This window comes from Anabrus simplex, chromosome 14 (genome assembly GCF_040414725.1).
Source record: "Anabrus simplex isolate iqAnaSimp1 chromosome 14, ASM4041472v1, whole genome shotgun sequence".
Taxonomy (NCBI): Eukaryota; Metazoa; Arthropoda; class Insecta; order Orthoptera; family Tettigoniidae; genus Anabrus; species Anabrus simplex.
The window spans coordinates 19,384,886-19,402,168 of NC_090278.1; the positions used below are offsets into that span (position 1 = coordinate 19,384,886).

The following is a 17,283-nucleotide window of genomic DNA, read 5'->3' on the forward strand; positions in this document are numbered from 1 at the left end:
GTCCTATGACATTTTCTCATATTTCCTATATTTATGGATTACATTCAGTTAGTCATTGAATGGGGTGAAATTTGGTACAGTTTTCACATACTACTTAATTTTTTTCATACTCATATGACACTGGAATCATAAAATTTGGCGAAAATATTGCCACTGGTCATGTCAATGTGCGTGCCCAATGTCATGATTGCATCTTCCCTATAAATGTGTGAAAGAACACATGTTCGTGTAAAATGTACCAAATTAACTTGAACTCGAGAATGCAGTTCAGTTAAACTTATAAGGGATAGAGATATGTCAAAAAGCCATAGACCCAAAATTGTAGATCTGTCCGCATTTAAACGCGATTATGCTTTCTCTTTTTTGGTACGAGTTGCCGTTTAGCCACCAATTATTCCGAACGAAGGTGTGCACCGTCGTTAAAATTGCATCCATATTCCGATATTTTCCGGGGCCTAAAGTAATACGTTTGCATAGCTTGGAATATTTCCTCAAAGAAAAGAGTGCCCAGGTTTCGGGATTAGCACTCGCATACCTACGGAGTAATTAAGGAAGAAAGTAAGACAGTTGAGAAAGTCGAAATTAGTAGAGAATAGGATTATAACCGAGAACTGCCGACTAGGACAAATATGTGAATATCAAGTGGATGTACTGGAAGATCAAATCTTCATCAATAAACTATGATGGTATGAGTTACGGATATTGGAAAGTGGTGACAGAGGAGAAATTTAGGTGCAGGGATTCTTAGGTAAACAGATAAGATGACTAATGGTGTCATTACTTAAGCTATTCGAGGACGGTTATAACCTCCAACGATATTTCGCCAATATCCCGCAGAATGGTCGATTGATGTCTCTCTTGTTTTATATTCCAGGAACAACTACGAATTTACAGCAATGATGACGAAAATGCAATACGTTTCTTCCTGCTATCCGAGATATTACCATGGTAAACTGTAGGTTCGGTGTCGGTCTGTCGGTCACTCAATACAGAGCGTAATACTCGCAGAAAAGAGTTATTTTCTCCATCATTTAAAGAGGTAAATTTGAAAGTTGTTTATAATGAAGAGACGTTTCACATACCAACCGCGGTTTTTACAGAAAATCAATAGTATAAGAGGAAGTGGAGGAAAACCGTTCTGGTTCACCTATAAATCCCTCGCCTATTCAAATATTTTAAAATGATATGCATATCAAAACCTACCCCGGGTTGAGTTTACACTAAATATGACGTTTGGTCGAGATCTATCCAGCCGTTTCGCCGTGATAGTGAAACAGACAGAGACACAAGGAAAGTAAAAAGTAAAAACCACCGATTCGGTCTTTAGTTGACCTAAAACGGATAATTAGCTGAAAAATTGGGAAAACAAACTAAATTACAAAACGCTGATCCTCTACACCTTTTTTTGTATAGATAAGCATGGACACGTCTGGAAGTGCAGACCTTTATTTCGAGAGTTACTTCTTTGAAACTGTACAGTGTATCTACAAACGGACTTCACCATCAGACGCCTCTTTCAGTGTTCTACATGGTTTGTCCTATGACATCTTCTCGTATCTCCTATATTTATGGGTTATATTGAGTTATATTCATTGAATGGGGTGAAATTTTGTAGTTTTCACATACTACCCATACTTTATACTTTTTGACACTCATGTGACAGCTAGAATAATAAAATTTGGCTATCATATGGCCAATGGTCATGTCAGTTTGCGTGCCATATGTCATGATTCTGTCTTTCCTGTAAATGTGCCAAAGGTTAACATATATGTGTGTATAAAGTACAAAATTAACTTGATGTCTAGAAATACAGCTCTATTTAACGTATAAGGGATAGAAATACGACAAAAAGTTATAGGAATAAAGTTGTAGATCTATCTAAAGTGAAAGGCGATAGCAGTTGCATAGTACCATGGTATTAATGGTCGTTGAAAATTGCATCCACATTTCAATATTTTCCAGGGCCAAAAGTTATACATTTGCATAGCTTATAATATTTCCTCAAAGAAAAAGTGTCCAGGTTTCGGGATTAACACTCGCATTCATACGGAGTAATTAAGGAAGAAAATAATACAGTTAAGAAAGTTGAAATTAATAGAAAATAGAATTATAACTGAAGACAGCCGGATGAGGACAAATATGTAAATACCAAGTGAATGTATTGGATAATCAAGTGCCTCTCAATAAATTATGCTATTATGAGTCATGGATATAAGAAAGCGGTAACACTGGAGAAATTTAGGCGCAGGGATTCTTAGGTAAACAGGTAAGAAGATGACTAATGATGTTATTACTTATGCTATTCGAGGACGTTTATAACCTCCAACGATATTCCGCCAATATCCTGCAGAATGGCCGATTGACGCCTCTCTTGCTTTCCACCCAAGGAACAACCTTGAATTTACAGGAATGATGACGAAAATGTCAATACGTTGGCAAGCAGTCAGAGACGTTGCCATGGTAACCTGTAGGTTCGTTGTCGGCCTGTCGGTCTCAAATTGCAGAGCATGATACCCGGGGAAATTAGTAATTTTCTCCGTCATTTGAAGAGTAAGGTAAATTATGAACATAACGAAAGTTGTTTATAATGAAGAGATGTTTCACATACAGTCCACGGTGTTTACATAAAATAGTATAAGAGAAAATGGAGCAAAACCGTTCTGGTTTTCGTATTAACCCCCGTCTGTTCAAATATATAAAAATGATATGAATATCAAAACCTGCCCAGAGATTAGTATACACTAAATATGACGTTTGGTCGAGTTCTATCCAGCCGTTTCGCCGTGATGGTGGAACAGACCAACAGACAAAAGTAAAACCACCGATTCAGTCTTGAGTTGACCTAAAAGGGTTAAATATCTGAAAAACTTGCAAAACAAAAGGAATTACTGACGGCGGACCCCCTACAACTTGATTTATATAGATATAGGAACATGGAAAGTGACAAGTTAAGTCATGTATAGAATGATGGGAACAGGTGAATGTGAATATTAGAGGATATGGAAAATTGGTAGTCAGTGCGAAAGTACGGATCAACAGAAAGAGAAAGAGCAGTAAGGAATGGTATTGGGTAAGGATTTGGAGATAGTATTGTCCTTTCATATTCCTCCTCTCCCATCGCTACCTTGTCTACTGGTGTCCTATAGTATGTACCTTTTCCTGTTCTAATCATTCTTATCACTTATCGGAAAACGGTGGCAAAAGGGGCTCTGGTTAAGATGCAACAGGTCGTTATGCTAGTTTGGTTCCAAAAAGGGTAAAACATGAAAATAAATAAATATAATATAAATTTTAGTATTGTAGCAGTTGTATAGTATTATTTACAGTCATTCCACATAATGTATATGATTTGATTATGTTTGTGAGTGCAGAAGTTTTATGAAATAGAATTTTGTAAATAATATAAATTTATTAAAGGTGAGCTGTGTGATTAATACAAAATTGTTAGTGTAAATTGAATAACACTGTATTTTAGGAAAATGTCTCTTCTCTTGTCAATTTAAAATTTAGTGCTTGATAATAATGTATTTTAGTGTACCATTTGCCACCAAGGTACACACTTCTTATGTGAATAAAGTGATTTTTATTTGATTGTTACTTTCTATTCTTAAATGTTTATATTTCAAATTGGGAGATAAATTAATTATACTCTTATTGTGCCAATATGAAATTTATTTTCTCACCTGTTTCTTGTTTAGGCCTATATATTCGTATTTTTATTCCTTTACTTCTTTATTATACTCTCTTTTTTCTTACTTATAGCCTTCCAAAGACATTAAGAAGGAAATATTCATAGAACAAAGTACTGATGACTAGCTGCTGGCGTAGATCAAAGAAGAAACAAAGTACGTACACCACAAACACTATACAATATGGAATATGCTGTACCTATTCACAGTTGTGTTCAGCAGTGGTTGTTTTATCTTTGAAACTTGCCTTTTTTATCAGTTTAATCCTCTCATTACAAAGTTACGTTTATACACTTATATCTTAAAATTCTATTGGTTAAAATTATCTAAAATATTCAGGAATTTTAAAATCAAATTTATTGTTCCTTCATGTAGTTTTATTGAATTTATATCTACCAAAAATCTCTAGAAGAACTAGATATTTCTGAAATATATTTTTTACAATACATTTGATCGTCGCCATAAGGCCCATCCGTGTCGGTGCGACGTAAAGCAAGTAGCAAAAGAAACAATACCTCTAAGCAATCGTGAAAAATGTATTCGTTCCTTCACTGTCACTGCATCATTTGTTCATCACATTCGTATCATATGAAATGCCATCTGCCACTATTGCCTCCAGATATTTTCAGTAATTTTGTACGTTTGTTCCAAGAGTGCCACAGAGAAGAGGGCTAAACTAAATCTACAAATTAAAATTTTTTAACGTACGTCATAAACAGCGTAATAATGTCAGACTAATATAATTTAGTTTCATTAACCAGTTCAATAGTGTTATAACTCAAATATTGTCAGTTTTTGAATTATTTATTTGGTTAGATACCTCTTTTATGATCTTTCCAGTTCTATTTTGTGTTAAGTCAAATTTCTCCATTTGTGAACGCCAAAGCAGATAATGTGTTGTAGAAATGAAACATTCAATTTAGTAGTGCTACATCTTAGATACAATAGTTTTCAAATAAAACTTCCACACTGTTCTAAGCGTACAAAGATATCATGGTTTTGAATTTATGCTTATTCCAGTGTTGTGGTCACACTTGCTGATTGTCGCCATTTCCCACTTTTCATTTTAGTGCTTATTGTCAGTTAAGTGCTTGTACTTTGTCGTTTGCAAACACATTTACACAGTTATTATCAACTAATAAAATGGCAGCGACAAGAGAAGTTTTAAATTTGTGCAGGTTGCCTAAAGAGCATTCCAGAATTCTTCAAGCAAGTGAATTCATTATCTGGTAGGTGTACATAAATATTGATGTAATCATAGAATATTATTTCATAATTGTTATTTTTATCAGTGACATAACAGAGTATTGCAAGTGTGTATCCTGTTTCCAAACTTTTAATGCAGTAGTGTTTTTGAACTGTAGGTGTGCCATCGGGCTACTTGCTAATTAATTTTTTGCTGTCACACCTTTGTTGGTTACTGTGTGTAACGATCTTTAATAATCCCTGGGAAACAATTGTATAAGGTCGGCTTTGTGCTCTTAGACTCACTCTTGTATCAGCAGGTTCTGGAATGGCTAGTCATAGCCTAATGTTTGACTTCAAACCAGATTATTGATGGAAGCTACGAATTCTGAAAGGTTTATTTGATTTTGTTAGAGGTTAGTGTCTTCTGTTATGTGATGCTTTGAATTGTTCCTACTGTACATTCACAACTAGTGGCAAGAAATGTTCATTTCATTCCTCAAAACTGCCCAGTATCAATTTACACTCTCCCATTATACAGACCAGAACCGTGCACACAACTGAAGAAAGTCCGAATATGTCTTCTCTTCTAGGTTCAAATTCTGCTGTTTCTTTGTAATTCTTGTGTTACAGGACCCAATGGTCTATGTTAAAGAACAATCATGTAATACGACCACCAGTAAAAATGTTGCTTATGAATAATTTTCACACACAAAATTAATATTACTATTTTTGAATGGAGTTTAATTTAGCTTTCTTTCTCCCTAAACTTACCTTGTGCAGAGACACTCTCGAACCAGCAAAGTGTATTATTTTATATCTCACCTCTGGCGCTGTGTTATCCTGACTCTCATTTCAGCAGTCTATAAATATCATGCAGCAAATTAAATGACTTCTTTCAAAATGTCTGACAGGTTTGCTGTGTCAATTTGGTACTGGATTACATAAGAACAGGTTTTAATATTCATAAAATTTCCTAATTGCTGACTTGTGGAAAGATACATACTCCTGAGCTTACCAATTAGTGATGAGGTTACCTTCCACTTGTGGAGAGGGACGTCGCCCGGAGCTAAACAATTAGTGGTGAGGTTACCTTCCGTTTGTGGAGATACACATCGCCATGAGGTAAATAATTAATAATGAGTTTAACTTCCGTTTGTGTAGAGTCACATGGCCCCGAGCTGACCACTTTGTACCACTCCTCCATGGTCTTCATATTTATAGACTTGATCAGGGTGAAAATAAATTGATTGATCTGATCGCCTGCTATCTATGACGGATGTAAGCAAAAATATGAATTGCGAAATTCCATTCAGCCTAGAATACAGTGATGGACTCCCTACTTGTTGGTACCCATAAAATTTCACTGGATATAAAAACTGTCACTCCCGGTTAATACATACAATCATGAAATTTTTCTTTTGTTGAGTTATATATTTTTCTATAAAATACATTTAATGCAGTTACTTAAACACGCAATCCAGGAGCGTTCTGTCATTCAAACACTTTTTTGTGAAAATAAGTCATTTATGGATATTGGACACAGGCTTCATGGGAGAGAATTGGAACGTATTAAGTTGAATGCTACGATGTGTAACATATACAACTTATCCCATTTTTCAGAATAGAACATCCATCAATCTGCTTCTTGTTATTCTGCTTCTTTAATGTTAGTCCTGCCTCGTGGCATGGTGCGGTGTTGCGATACGTTGTCTCCAGTTAGATCGGTCTCGGACAATGCCTGTATGTAGTTTCTCAGCTTTCGGATCGCTGTGCGCTGTATCTGCTCTTCACTGTCTTCTTCGACCCTTGCGCCTCTTTCCGCTTACTTTCTGTGTATATGCTGACTTTCACAATATGTTATCCTCTGCACGCAACAATTGCCCAATCCAGCGCAAACGGCTTTCCTCAATTTTCTTCTGGATCGTTGCAATGCCAAGACATTTCCTTATAACATCATTTGGTATGTGATGTACTCTAGATATGCCAGCCTTTCACCTAAGCATCTTCGTATCCATGACGCTTAGTTGGGTTCTGCTTCCTTTGTAGCTGTCCAGCATTCGCTGCTATGGAAAACGACAGGACAGATATTACTTCGGTAATATTGGATTTTAGATTGTTCTTCATCCGACGGTCAGAAGGGGGGCCGTTGTCATTCTCCATATCAGCCACGCTTTGTATATCCTCAAGTTGACATCATCAGGGATTGTGGAGACGAGATGCTCAAATTTCACTACTCGTGATATATCTTCACCGTCAACATGCATACTTCCAACTGCTCGATGATGTAATGTCATGTAAACTGTCTTCTATTTGTTGAGGCGCGGGACATATTGCGCTAGTCGATTGTTCCAGTCTTCTGTTTGGCGCTGCAGATCAAGCTTATTCTCGGCAGCCAAATTAAATCATTAGCAAAGAGAAGTGCCCATGCTATTGGCTTTTGCAGGTCTGATATAATGGTGTCCATCACAAGAATGGATAGCAGTAGTAATACGGCAGGGCCTTGGTGGACTCGTGCAGTTATGCGAAAGTCATCAGATGCTCCTGCGGCAGCTTCAGAGGTGGTGGTGGTGGTGATTATTGTTTTAAGAGGAAGTACAACTAGGCAACCATCCTCTATATAATACTAATCAGAGAGAAATAATTGAAGGGATCCGACACTTCGAAAAATGGAGGTGTCAGCCAAAGGAAGACAAGGGCCACGAAGGGCGTGAAAATGAAAGACTCCCTAGCCCTCGCAAACCTAATAGCGTCGGGGTCGCAAAAGAACACGAGTTGACCAAGGAAGGCCGGATAGGATAGATGAAAGTGAGGAGCCTGGCACAAGTAAGTGGAAGAATGAGCAAAGTGCCCCTTGGTCGCCAACCCACGCTCCAAAGTTCAGAGCACCCGAGGCCCCTTTTAGTCGCCTCTTACGACAGGCAGGGAATGCCGTGGGTGTTATTCTACCGCCCCCACCCACCGGGGTCGGCAGCTTGAACGTAACTCCTTGGTTCTACGGAGAGCAATTGTACCCTCTCAACAAGGTGCTCTGAAATGCCACTTTCTAGTAGCGCTGACTAGATAAGGTCACGAGATACCCGATGGAAGGCTTTAGCATGGTCCAGAAAGTTGAGATGAAGCCTCTTAATCTTTTCACAGTGTCTCTAAACGAACAGCCGTGCAGTGAGAATTGCTCCAGTTGTGGCACAATTTTTCACAAATCCAGGTGGGCTCGTTGTAATTTGGGCTAAATTGCTAATCCTATTGTCGAGGATTTGTTCGAGAAATGTCATTGCATGGCTCAGAAGTGTGATCTGGCGGTAATTATAAAAATCGGAAGGGCTTCCCTTATTTTTGAGCGAAGGTAATTCGGACTGATAGATGCGGAAATTCCAGGATTGAAATTTCATCAACATAGTTCCGCCAGCTTTCTCGTGCTTCCCGCCAGTCGAGTAGAAATCGTCTGCTCCCTTATTGATGCCGTAAAAACGTTGTATTTGTTCCGTTTCATGATGCCTCGATATTATTAGCTGTTAAATATCCCGCTCGTATTCGCGCATGTCTAGTTTTACATGTAGACATGCATAGCTCTTTTGTTTTATTTTTGGCAATGACCTCCTTCTCTTTACTACTATCTGTTTTGTTGGCATTCCAACGAGCAAGAAACTTTTGGAACAACTGTTCCTTCAACGTTACTGCATTCTTAACATTGTCATTCCGAAGCCAGGTGTCACTGCTAATCCGTCGTCGTCTCCCTCATTAACATGTTCCGAGAATAGGGCATGCTGCAACTTACAGTTTAGTCCGGCTCACCTCAACTGTGGTGATTGGTGGCACTGTAATTTTTGCAAAAACATCGGTCTTCTTCAGGTGCCACCATTTGATCCATTTGGGTCCATTTCCTGTGAAATTGTCTACAGCATCTCTGAGATTCTGTCGTCTCAGAAGGATTTAGTCATTGTGAGTCGGATGGGAGCCACTGCTATACCTGGCTAGATGAGTATCACGCTTTTTGAACCGTTTGTCCGCGATGATCAGTTTGTGCATAATCGGGAATTCGTTGGTCGTCTTCATCGTTCTTCTGTCCATATCCATGACTGCAGTGGGCTGTGTGGTCTTCTTTCCTCCGTCTGACGTCTATTCAGATCACAGGATACAATAAGAGAGTTAACGATAGTCAACTGCACAGAAGATATCTTTGCTTTCCGTGCCCAGGTCATTTTGTGGAGCGTTGCACTGAAAAATTGGTTTTTCCTCCTACCCGCAACGTAGACATGTTACATCAATCGATTGTCATACATTAGCACCTCAGAGACTAAACAGTCAAAATTTTGCTGATATAACAATGCCAACACATTTGTTATTCTTCAGTTTCCATAGTACATCATTTAGTTACTGCAGCCCATTTCGCATTCCTTTTCTGCACTCCATTTTTTTCCTGCACCTTACAGATGCCTGTATGCCTTCTCTCAGATGCTGTTGATAATTCGCTACTTCGTCCAGACTTAGTTCGGTGATGCGAAACAGAATGCGGGTACTCGCTTGTTTAGCTGTCACAGCCCGTGTGAGGGTAACCCTTGCATAATTTTCACGCTGACTTGGCCCTGCCAACGCGCGTCCCTTCCATGGGACGCCCTAGGCTTGGTTCCGATTCCATGAGAGATATTTCCATAAGGATGTGACGGTGTTATTTTACGGCCGGCTTGTTATGAAGGGTTTTAGATCTCATGAGAGGAGGTAGTAACGCTCCTCCGGACATGGGGAAGAGACGCCTTTGCAACCCTCCTCTGGAGAAGGAACGCTACGCTCGTTTCTGCATTAACTTCCAGAAAGGTAGTGTACGTCGTCTGCGAACTACTCCGTACCGAAAGTCTCCTTCTCCGCCAAAGTTGCCATTAAGGACTTTGTGTGTGTTTGGTCGACCTGAGCTATTATATTTCGCTCCAGGCTGCCGGCAGGGCGGTGGGGAACTCATATCCGTGACCTGTCACGAGCCACGTGTTATTCCTGGGTAATTGGCTCGTGGAAAATATTCACCAATATAACATGAAATATCATTATATTGAAAAAACTAATTGAGAACCCGATAAATCACTTGTCACAAGAATCATGTAATCACCAAAAGAAGAATTGCCGCAGAGCGTTGCAGCTTTTGCTTGGCGCGATATGCCACAAAACGTGTGACATATAAACCAGTGTCGTATTTTCTGCCCCGTGTTTTCTTATGGTGACAATACCAAAACCTTGTGTGATGATCAAGTGGCCTAGCCTGTCCCGTCTGCGATCATTGTGCCGCATTCATTTGTCCTCTTATTTTTCCTAAGAGTGCAGTAACAACAAATGATCGATCCGCTCACTGCTTTGCTTTTGAGGAAGTCATGCATTCCACCGGTACATGTGAATTTAGTGCATACAGCATGAATTGGGAAGTCTCACATCACGTCACGATGAATTTTCTCCTGTGTGATCGACTTTTTCTATGTGTTTGTTGCAGGCGGATCTAATCTTTAGCCAAGAAATTTTCATTTCTCGCTCTTGTTTCCTAGGATATCTAGAACCATCCTGCAGTGGGGACACAGGCATAGACTTGGATGCTATTCAACGATGTTATCATTATACTAAAAATAACACTGCCCCATTAAGTTTTTGAAATATAATGAATTTCATTGTTTCCTTTACATAGCAGCAGTATCCCCTACGTGCACTTCAATGTCCTGTCATCTTGAATTCCAGCTCAAGCCTTGATTTTCATGCTCCTTTTAGGTGTAGTGCGAAAACAATACTCGTGAGAATATTTGAGGATGTGATAGCTTGCATTTGGGATCAGATATTTCAGGATATGGGAACATTGTAATAAAACACTACAACCTAAGCCATCATAATGTGTATCACAGCAGTATGTGTAGGTGAAATGAAAGCATCAGGGTTAGGGAAAGAGCTGTCTTCTGTATGTTAACTTTCAGATTTTCGAGGATTTCATAAGGTTTAGTTGTTTCTATATTGCATACGGCCTATGTTAAAGACAGCAATTAAGACGTAAGACTGAAGTAATACATGGCAGTAGTACGAACTTCTTTTTAAAAACCTACCATCCTACATTTACAGTATGTCGGCTCTGATTGCACATGAAAACTATGTAATTAGAATTAACCACACTCTGATGTAATATAATCCTACACTGGTATGATAACATTGTAAAAATACAATACTTACGTTTGCGTGGCAGTAAATAATATTTATAAATGATTTGCGAATGATCAGCAGATGCTGCTGACTGTCGGCAAACAATGATCTCGACTTTATTAATGTCTACAATAGATATTCTCTCAAACAACCGCAAGGAAAGGCTTTTACAAAAACTATTACTCGCCTGCAAAATACCGCAGAGTGGTTGAACAAGATCAAATCTACAAAGCATATGCCGTTCTTTATCTAGGAGAACAGACGTATACGGATTTCAATACATAACTGTTTGCTGGATTAAAGAACTTGTATTTCTGCTTTAGGCTGGACCACTTCTTCTCATGCATTCTTTATGTGAGGTCTATGAACTCGTACGTTCCTGTATCGTCAGACGCTACATATCCTTGTAACAAGTGAAAGCTCTTCAAAGTTACTAACACCCTGAATTTGACCTCAGATGATGTTTACCCTCATTAATGTGATGTTCATGAGTAATGAGCTCTCTGCATGTGATATCAGTGAGTGTTGTGTATAGTAGCATTACCTTTCTCTGAGAGTTTTAGCGGAGTGGACTGTTAAATAATGGGTAACATCGTTTTAATTTTTTCACTGTAGATCGAAACCTGAAGTGAGCTACGCAGATCATCAACTTCCGGATTGCGGAGAAGCTTCCTTCAGGTGCAATGTCTGTGCGAAATCCTTCGGCAGGAAATTCACCCTAATAGTCCACATGATGACTCACACAGGCGAAGAGCCTTACTGAGGCATTGCCTGCAGTAAATCATTCAACCACAAATGTGGTCTAAGAGATCACATGCGGACCTACACGCACAATATGCCATACTGTTGCAATATCTGTGGTAGATACTTAAGCAAGAAATTCTACTTAACAGTCCACTTGCTGACTTACACCAGCGAGAAGCTTCACTGCTGAATTGTCTGTGGTAAATCCTTCAACCACAAATGTAATCTAACAGACCACATGCGGACTCATACGGACGATACGCCAAACTGTGCAATGTCTGTGGCAAATCCTTCAGCAAAAAATGCACCCTAATAGTCCATGTCAGGACTCACACAGACGAGAAGTCATATTGGTGCATTGCCTGTGGAAAATCCAGCACAAATATGGTCTTACAAATCACATGCCGACTCACACGGGCATGAAACACCAGTGTTGCAAAGTCTGTGGCAAATCTTTCTGCCAGAGAGTCAATTTAAGAATGCACACATACGAGAATCCATACTGGTGCAAAGTGTGTGTGAGAAATCATTTCGCCAGAAAGGCCTAGTAAGAGTTCATATGCTGACTCACACCGACGAGAAGCAACATTTTGCAATGTCTGTGGCAAATCTTTCAGGCAGAAAGTCCATTTAAGAGTTCACATGCCGACTCACACGAGCGAAAAGCTCTAATATGTAATGTCTGTGGCAAATCTTTCAGCCAGAAAGTCCAGTTAAGAGTTCACATGCGGACACACACGAACGATAAGCCACAGTGCTGCGATGTCTGTGGTCAATCCTTCAGCCACAAACTCGGTCTAACAATTCATATGCGGACTCACACGCTGACAAGCCACACTTGAGCAATGTCTGCGGTAAATCCTTCAGCCAGGAAATACACCTAGCAAGCCACATGCGGATTCTCACGGGCGCAAAGCCACACCGCTCCAGTATCTGTAGTAAGCTCTTCAGCGATAGCAGTGCACTATCGAAACACATGCAATCGCATTCAGATATGAGGTGAAACCGCTGCATGTCTGTGGCACTTCTTCAGCAAGAAAGTCCAACTAGCAGCTCACTTACAGACTCATACCGGCGAGAAGCCGCACCATACGGACCAGAAGTAATAGTGCTGAAATATTGGTGGCAAATCCTTCAGCAAGAAAGTCAGTGTAACAGTTCACTTGCGAGCGAACACGGGTGTGAAGGCAAACGTGTGCTCAGGTAATGCTCTAAAATTTTCAGAGAATCGTGTAATATAACTCCTTTTGCGGGGAGATTGGTACACACTGACTTACTCCCTGGTGGGGAGTGATTTCCCTGATAGAAGAAAATATTTAACTACTTGCTCAGAAACAATCTTAGACTAAAATGAACAATAGAAGGGCCACTAGAGAAATATTTACTTGATCACATTGTATCTAATTGTTGAAAAATCGTACTGTTTTAATTTTTTAATTCTTTTTGTATTCTTTGTGGAAGAACGCACTAAGTGCTTTCAGACCGTGATACCGAGATTGTTTCTTCCCAATGACAGAGTTCTGGCTTTCGTTTATGCAGTAATGTGAACTTAATTATTTTAGATATTTTACCAAAAATCTCTGCCCGGAAATAAATTTTTCTCTGCATGCGAATTGTAGAGTTACAAGTTTTTCATGTACATAAAAAGATTAAAATCGTATATACGATACTCACGAAAGGATCTGTTATGTTCGTTAGAGCTTCTGATGTATCCAGTATACGCCCACAATTCATAAATGTCACCAACGGATTATATTACTCAAAACTGCAGGTAATATGTACATTATTTGTAGTCTTCACAGTGTTTTCTCCTTTACAGCTGTTCATCGTTATACACACGGAAGCAGTTCTTGTTACATACCCTCTCTCGGTTACACTTAGTTTGTACGATTCCATTCTGAAACGCGATCGTTTTCTTCGCATATACACTTTCCAACCTTTCAGTAACAAGGGGTTCTCATTAATTGACACGTTGCCATCAGTGGTATATATTCCCAAATATTTTTCTACCAGGTGGTCATATACTGGCTTTATCTTTTATACTTTGCGAGGAATTTGTTCATTATACGCCTCATTGTCAGATAAATGTAAAATGATGCGGATGGATATGTAATAGCAATAATAATATTGGCCTTACGTTCCACTAACTAACGTTACGATTTTCGGAGACACCGAGGTATTACAGTTTAGTCTAGCAGGAGCAAATCTACTGACACGAGGCTGATGTATTTGAGCACCTTCAACAGTGTTCTCCCCAGAAGTTTTCGTCAGACGGGTGGCAGGAATGAGGAGCCCGGCGGGAAATTCTATGTAAAACTTCAATTCCAATAATTCATGTCCCTGAGGCGATTAACAATAGTACAGTGGAACCTCAATATCTCGAATGACCTCTGGATCTACATTTTATTTCGAGTTATCGAACTTTCGAGATATAAGGAATACCGCATTTTGCGCGTGTATAGCACATAATTGAAGGGCTGATACTGAATACATTATATTTAAAAGTACATAATGATGTAGAATAAACTATTTTACGACATCACTTTAATTATAACCCTTATTATAGTAACTTTAAAAAAGTTCAGGGTACAATGCTTACAGTAGTGAAACAAGAAACATACCTCGACTAACATATTTGGGAAAGTCAGTTAGTCTCTCTTGTTTGTTATGGTTAACCTTGCCCCCTTCACATTGAAACTTCTCATTAATACCACGCAGCCGATATTCGTAAATAGATCGTGTCTTCCTCGATTTCGGGGATTGCTTTCGTACGTGACTGGTTATTAATTCACAGCGGAAGAACACCGAGGCTTCGCCGATTCTACCCATTCGTTTTTCTTACAAAAACTGGATTTTCTGCTGGGCACCTTTTATCTGTTCAGCTACAGTATGTACTGGCATATCTCGTCTTGAAGAAATCAAATATTTCGCTCGGTTTTGCTTTCCCTAAAAACTCGCCTTTTACATCATGATGAAATTTTGGGTCAAAGCGGGACCTTCCTTGTCCACTTTAGGTCCAGGTTGACGAAGAAGTTACACTGGTTGGACCGTTATCAGTATTATCGTCATCACTGTCACTGTCATGATCACTACTCGAACAGGAATCGATCTCGTGTTATGTTTTTTGTTACTGCAAAATTTTCGCATCAGCTGGGCCCGAACTCTATACATTCGAGCCTGCAGTACTTGTTCCATGTAAATTCCTGTCACTTACGAATTCCCCTGCGGCAGAACTTACTTGACTAAGATCACTATACTCCCCACTAAATATCGACATTTCGTTTATCATGACCCATAAATCATCTTCCTATAACGGTGGGGACTGGTGATTCCTTTCAGATATTTTAGCGAAAAAATGTAAGAAAGGGAATTGAATAGAACCCTGGTCTGTGCAGTTTGGAGGAAAATCATGAATTGTACCTCTATTACTGAACACATGCGTACGATAATAAATGTTGTGTAACACAGTAAGCACACACTCCAGTCGTGAAGAAAGAGCCCAAAAACTCAAATTTACAGTTCTAAAGTGTCACTAGAGAAGTCTGTTCAGTATCACGATTTCCAGAAATACCTTCTACTGCAATATTATTTCATCCAAGGGACGATTAGGCGTTGAGCTAAAGCTTCGGCGCGGGGCTATTGGGCTTTAGGTCGTTCTTGCCCAGACGTAAGTTGCGTTCTCTATGATCCAACTCTTGGATGAAACATTGGAATTGAGAGAATATAGTTGAAAAAATTCACGAACATAACAGATCCTTTCGTGAGTATCGTTACTGAAAAAGAAATAAACCTCCGAAGGCAGGTAACTGAGTAAACTATATTTATATTCAGCGCATACATCCGCGTTCCCCGTCACGCAAGCGACTTGTAGCCGCGGATCTCCACGCATCGCCCACCGAACGGGTTAATGCACCAAGGGCCGAAATTCCCTAAGGAAATATATAATGTACCTATAATGTTCTACCTCTAAAAACTCATATCAGTGGTATATTGCTATCAAAATCCACCATTAAACGTAGTTAAGTCTGTAAGGAAGGCAGCATAGATCATACAAATTAAATAAGAGGATTTGAGTCTGACCCTAACGGATGAACTGGAAACTTTTATCTAGGGCCAAGCTTGAGAAATTTTAAGAAAGAGAAACTGAAGCATTTTTACCATACCAACTGAGTAGATATATCCTACTTATTATTTAAGAGTAACTTATATATAATCATGATCGCATATCCACTGTCGAATAAATAATTAACTAACTCTTTGAATACGACAATAGTAATACAGTACGATATAAATTGCATGATGTAGAGATTTACATTACTTCCAATGAATAACGCCAAATCCAGTATACAGAGGTGCGCATACGTGAGCATGTCACTGTTCAGTCAGGTAACATCCCGGCATTTGCCTGGAGGAGTAGTGGGAAACCATGGAAAATCACTTGGAGGATGGCTGAGTAAATGGCATACCGGAAAATTACCGATGTATGCCCATTAACAACCCTTGCAGTCCACCTCTATGATGTAGCGGTTAGCGTGATTAGCTGCCACACCCGGAGGTTCGGGTTCGATTCGCGGCTCTGTCACGACATTTGAAAAGTTGTACGAGGGCTGGAACTGGGTCAACTCAGCTTCAGGAGGTCAACTGAATAGATGGGGAATCGAATCCCACCTCAGCCATCCTACAAGTGGTTTTCTGTGGTATCTTACTTCTGCAGGCAAATGCCGGGGTGGTATCTAACTTAAAGTCACGGCCACTTCGTTCCCTCTTTCTTGTCTGTCCCTTCCAATCTTCCCATCCTCCAGCCGGCTCCTGTTCAGCATAGCAGGTGAGACTGCATGGGCGAGGTAATGGTCCCCCTCCCCACTTGTATCCCCAACCAAATGTGTCACACTCCAGGACATTGTCCTTGAGGTGGTAGAGGTGAGATCCTGTACCGTACCCAGGGGTAAATACCCTCTAGGACGATGCCTCCATTCCTGTATGAACATCCGACTAACTCAGGGTTGGGCAGAGTGTGGGTAGGTTGTCGGTTGGGTCAGGATAAAAAGTCGAAGTTCTACACTAAAATATCAATCAATGACAGGAAATGGAGGTATAACACGAATGAGAAACAATCATAGGGGGTAAGATGGATTTATTGATAAATATCCCTGATCATATTACGAGAAAACAATTAAATAAAAAAATAATATGTCAAAATGAACTCAAAAATATAGAAAATAAATGAAAATCAAAACGTTACTTGAATGATAAGACAAAATTTGAAATTAAAAAAATGAAGTTCAACAAAGAACATTATATACATCAAGACTGAGCTGCTTCTTATAGTCCATTGTTTATATTGTCTGGCAACAAGTGTACGCAAACACTGACATGTGGTATTTCCGTATGGAGTTACACACTATCGCATCACAACGATACAGTTTCCATATTTAAGTTAAATCCGAGAGTCGTCGAAATACTACCGTTAAATAAAAGTTACATTATAAAGAAAAGTTAT

At 39.4% G+C, this 17,283-nt stretch overlaps 1 protein-coding gene across 1 annotated transcript in view; it reads left to right on the top strand.

Moving 5' to 3' along the window:
• The window catches only part of LOC136885373 (zinc finger protein 649), a 136,528-nt gene extending 127,676 nt beyond the window's left edge, over positions 1 to 8,852 (top strand). Inside the window, exon 6 of the mRNA XM_068230260.1 lies at positions 8,727 to 8,852. Within this exon, the coding sequence (XP_068086361.1) occupies positions 8,727 to 8,852 (126 nt within the window). The remainder of the gene's footprint in view (positions 1 to 8,726) is intronic.
• The last annotated feature ends 8,431 nt before the right edge of the window (positions 8,853 to 17,283 follow it).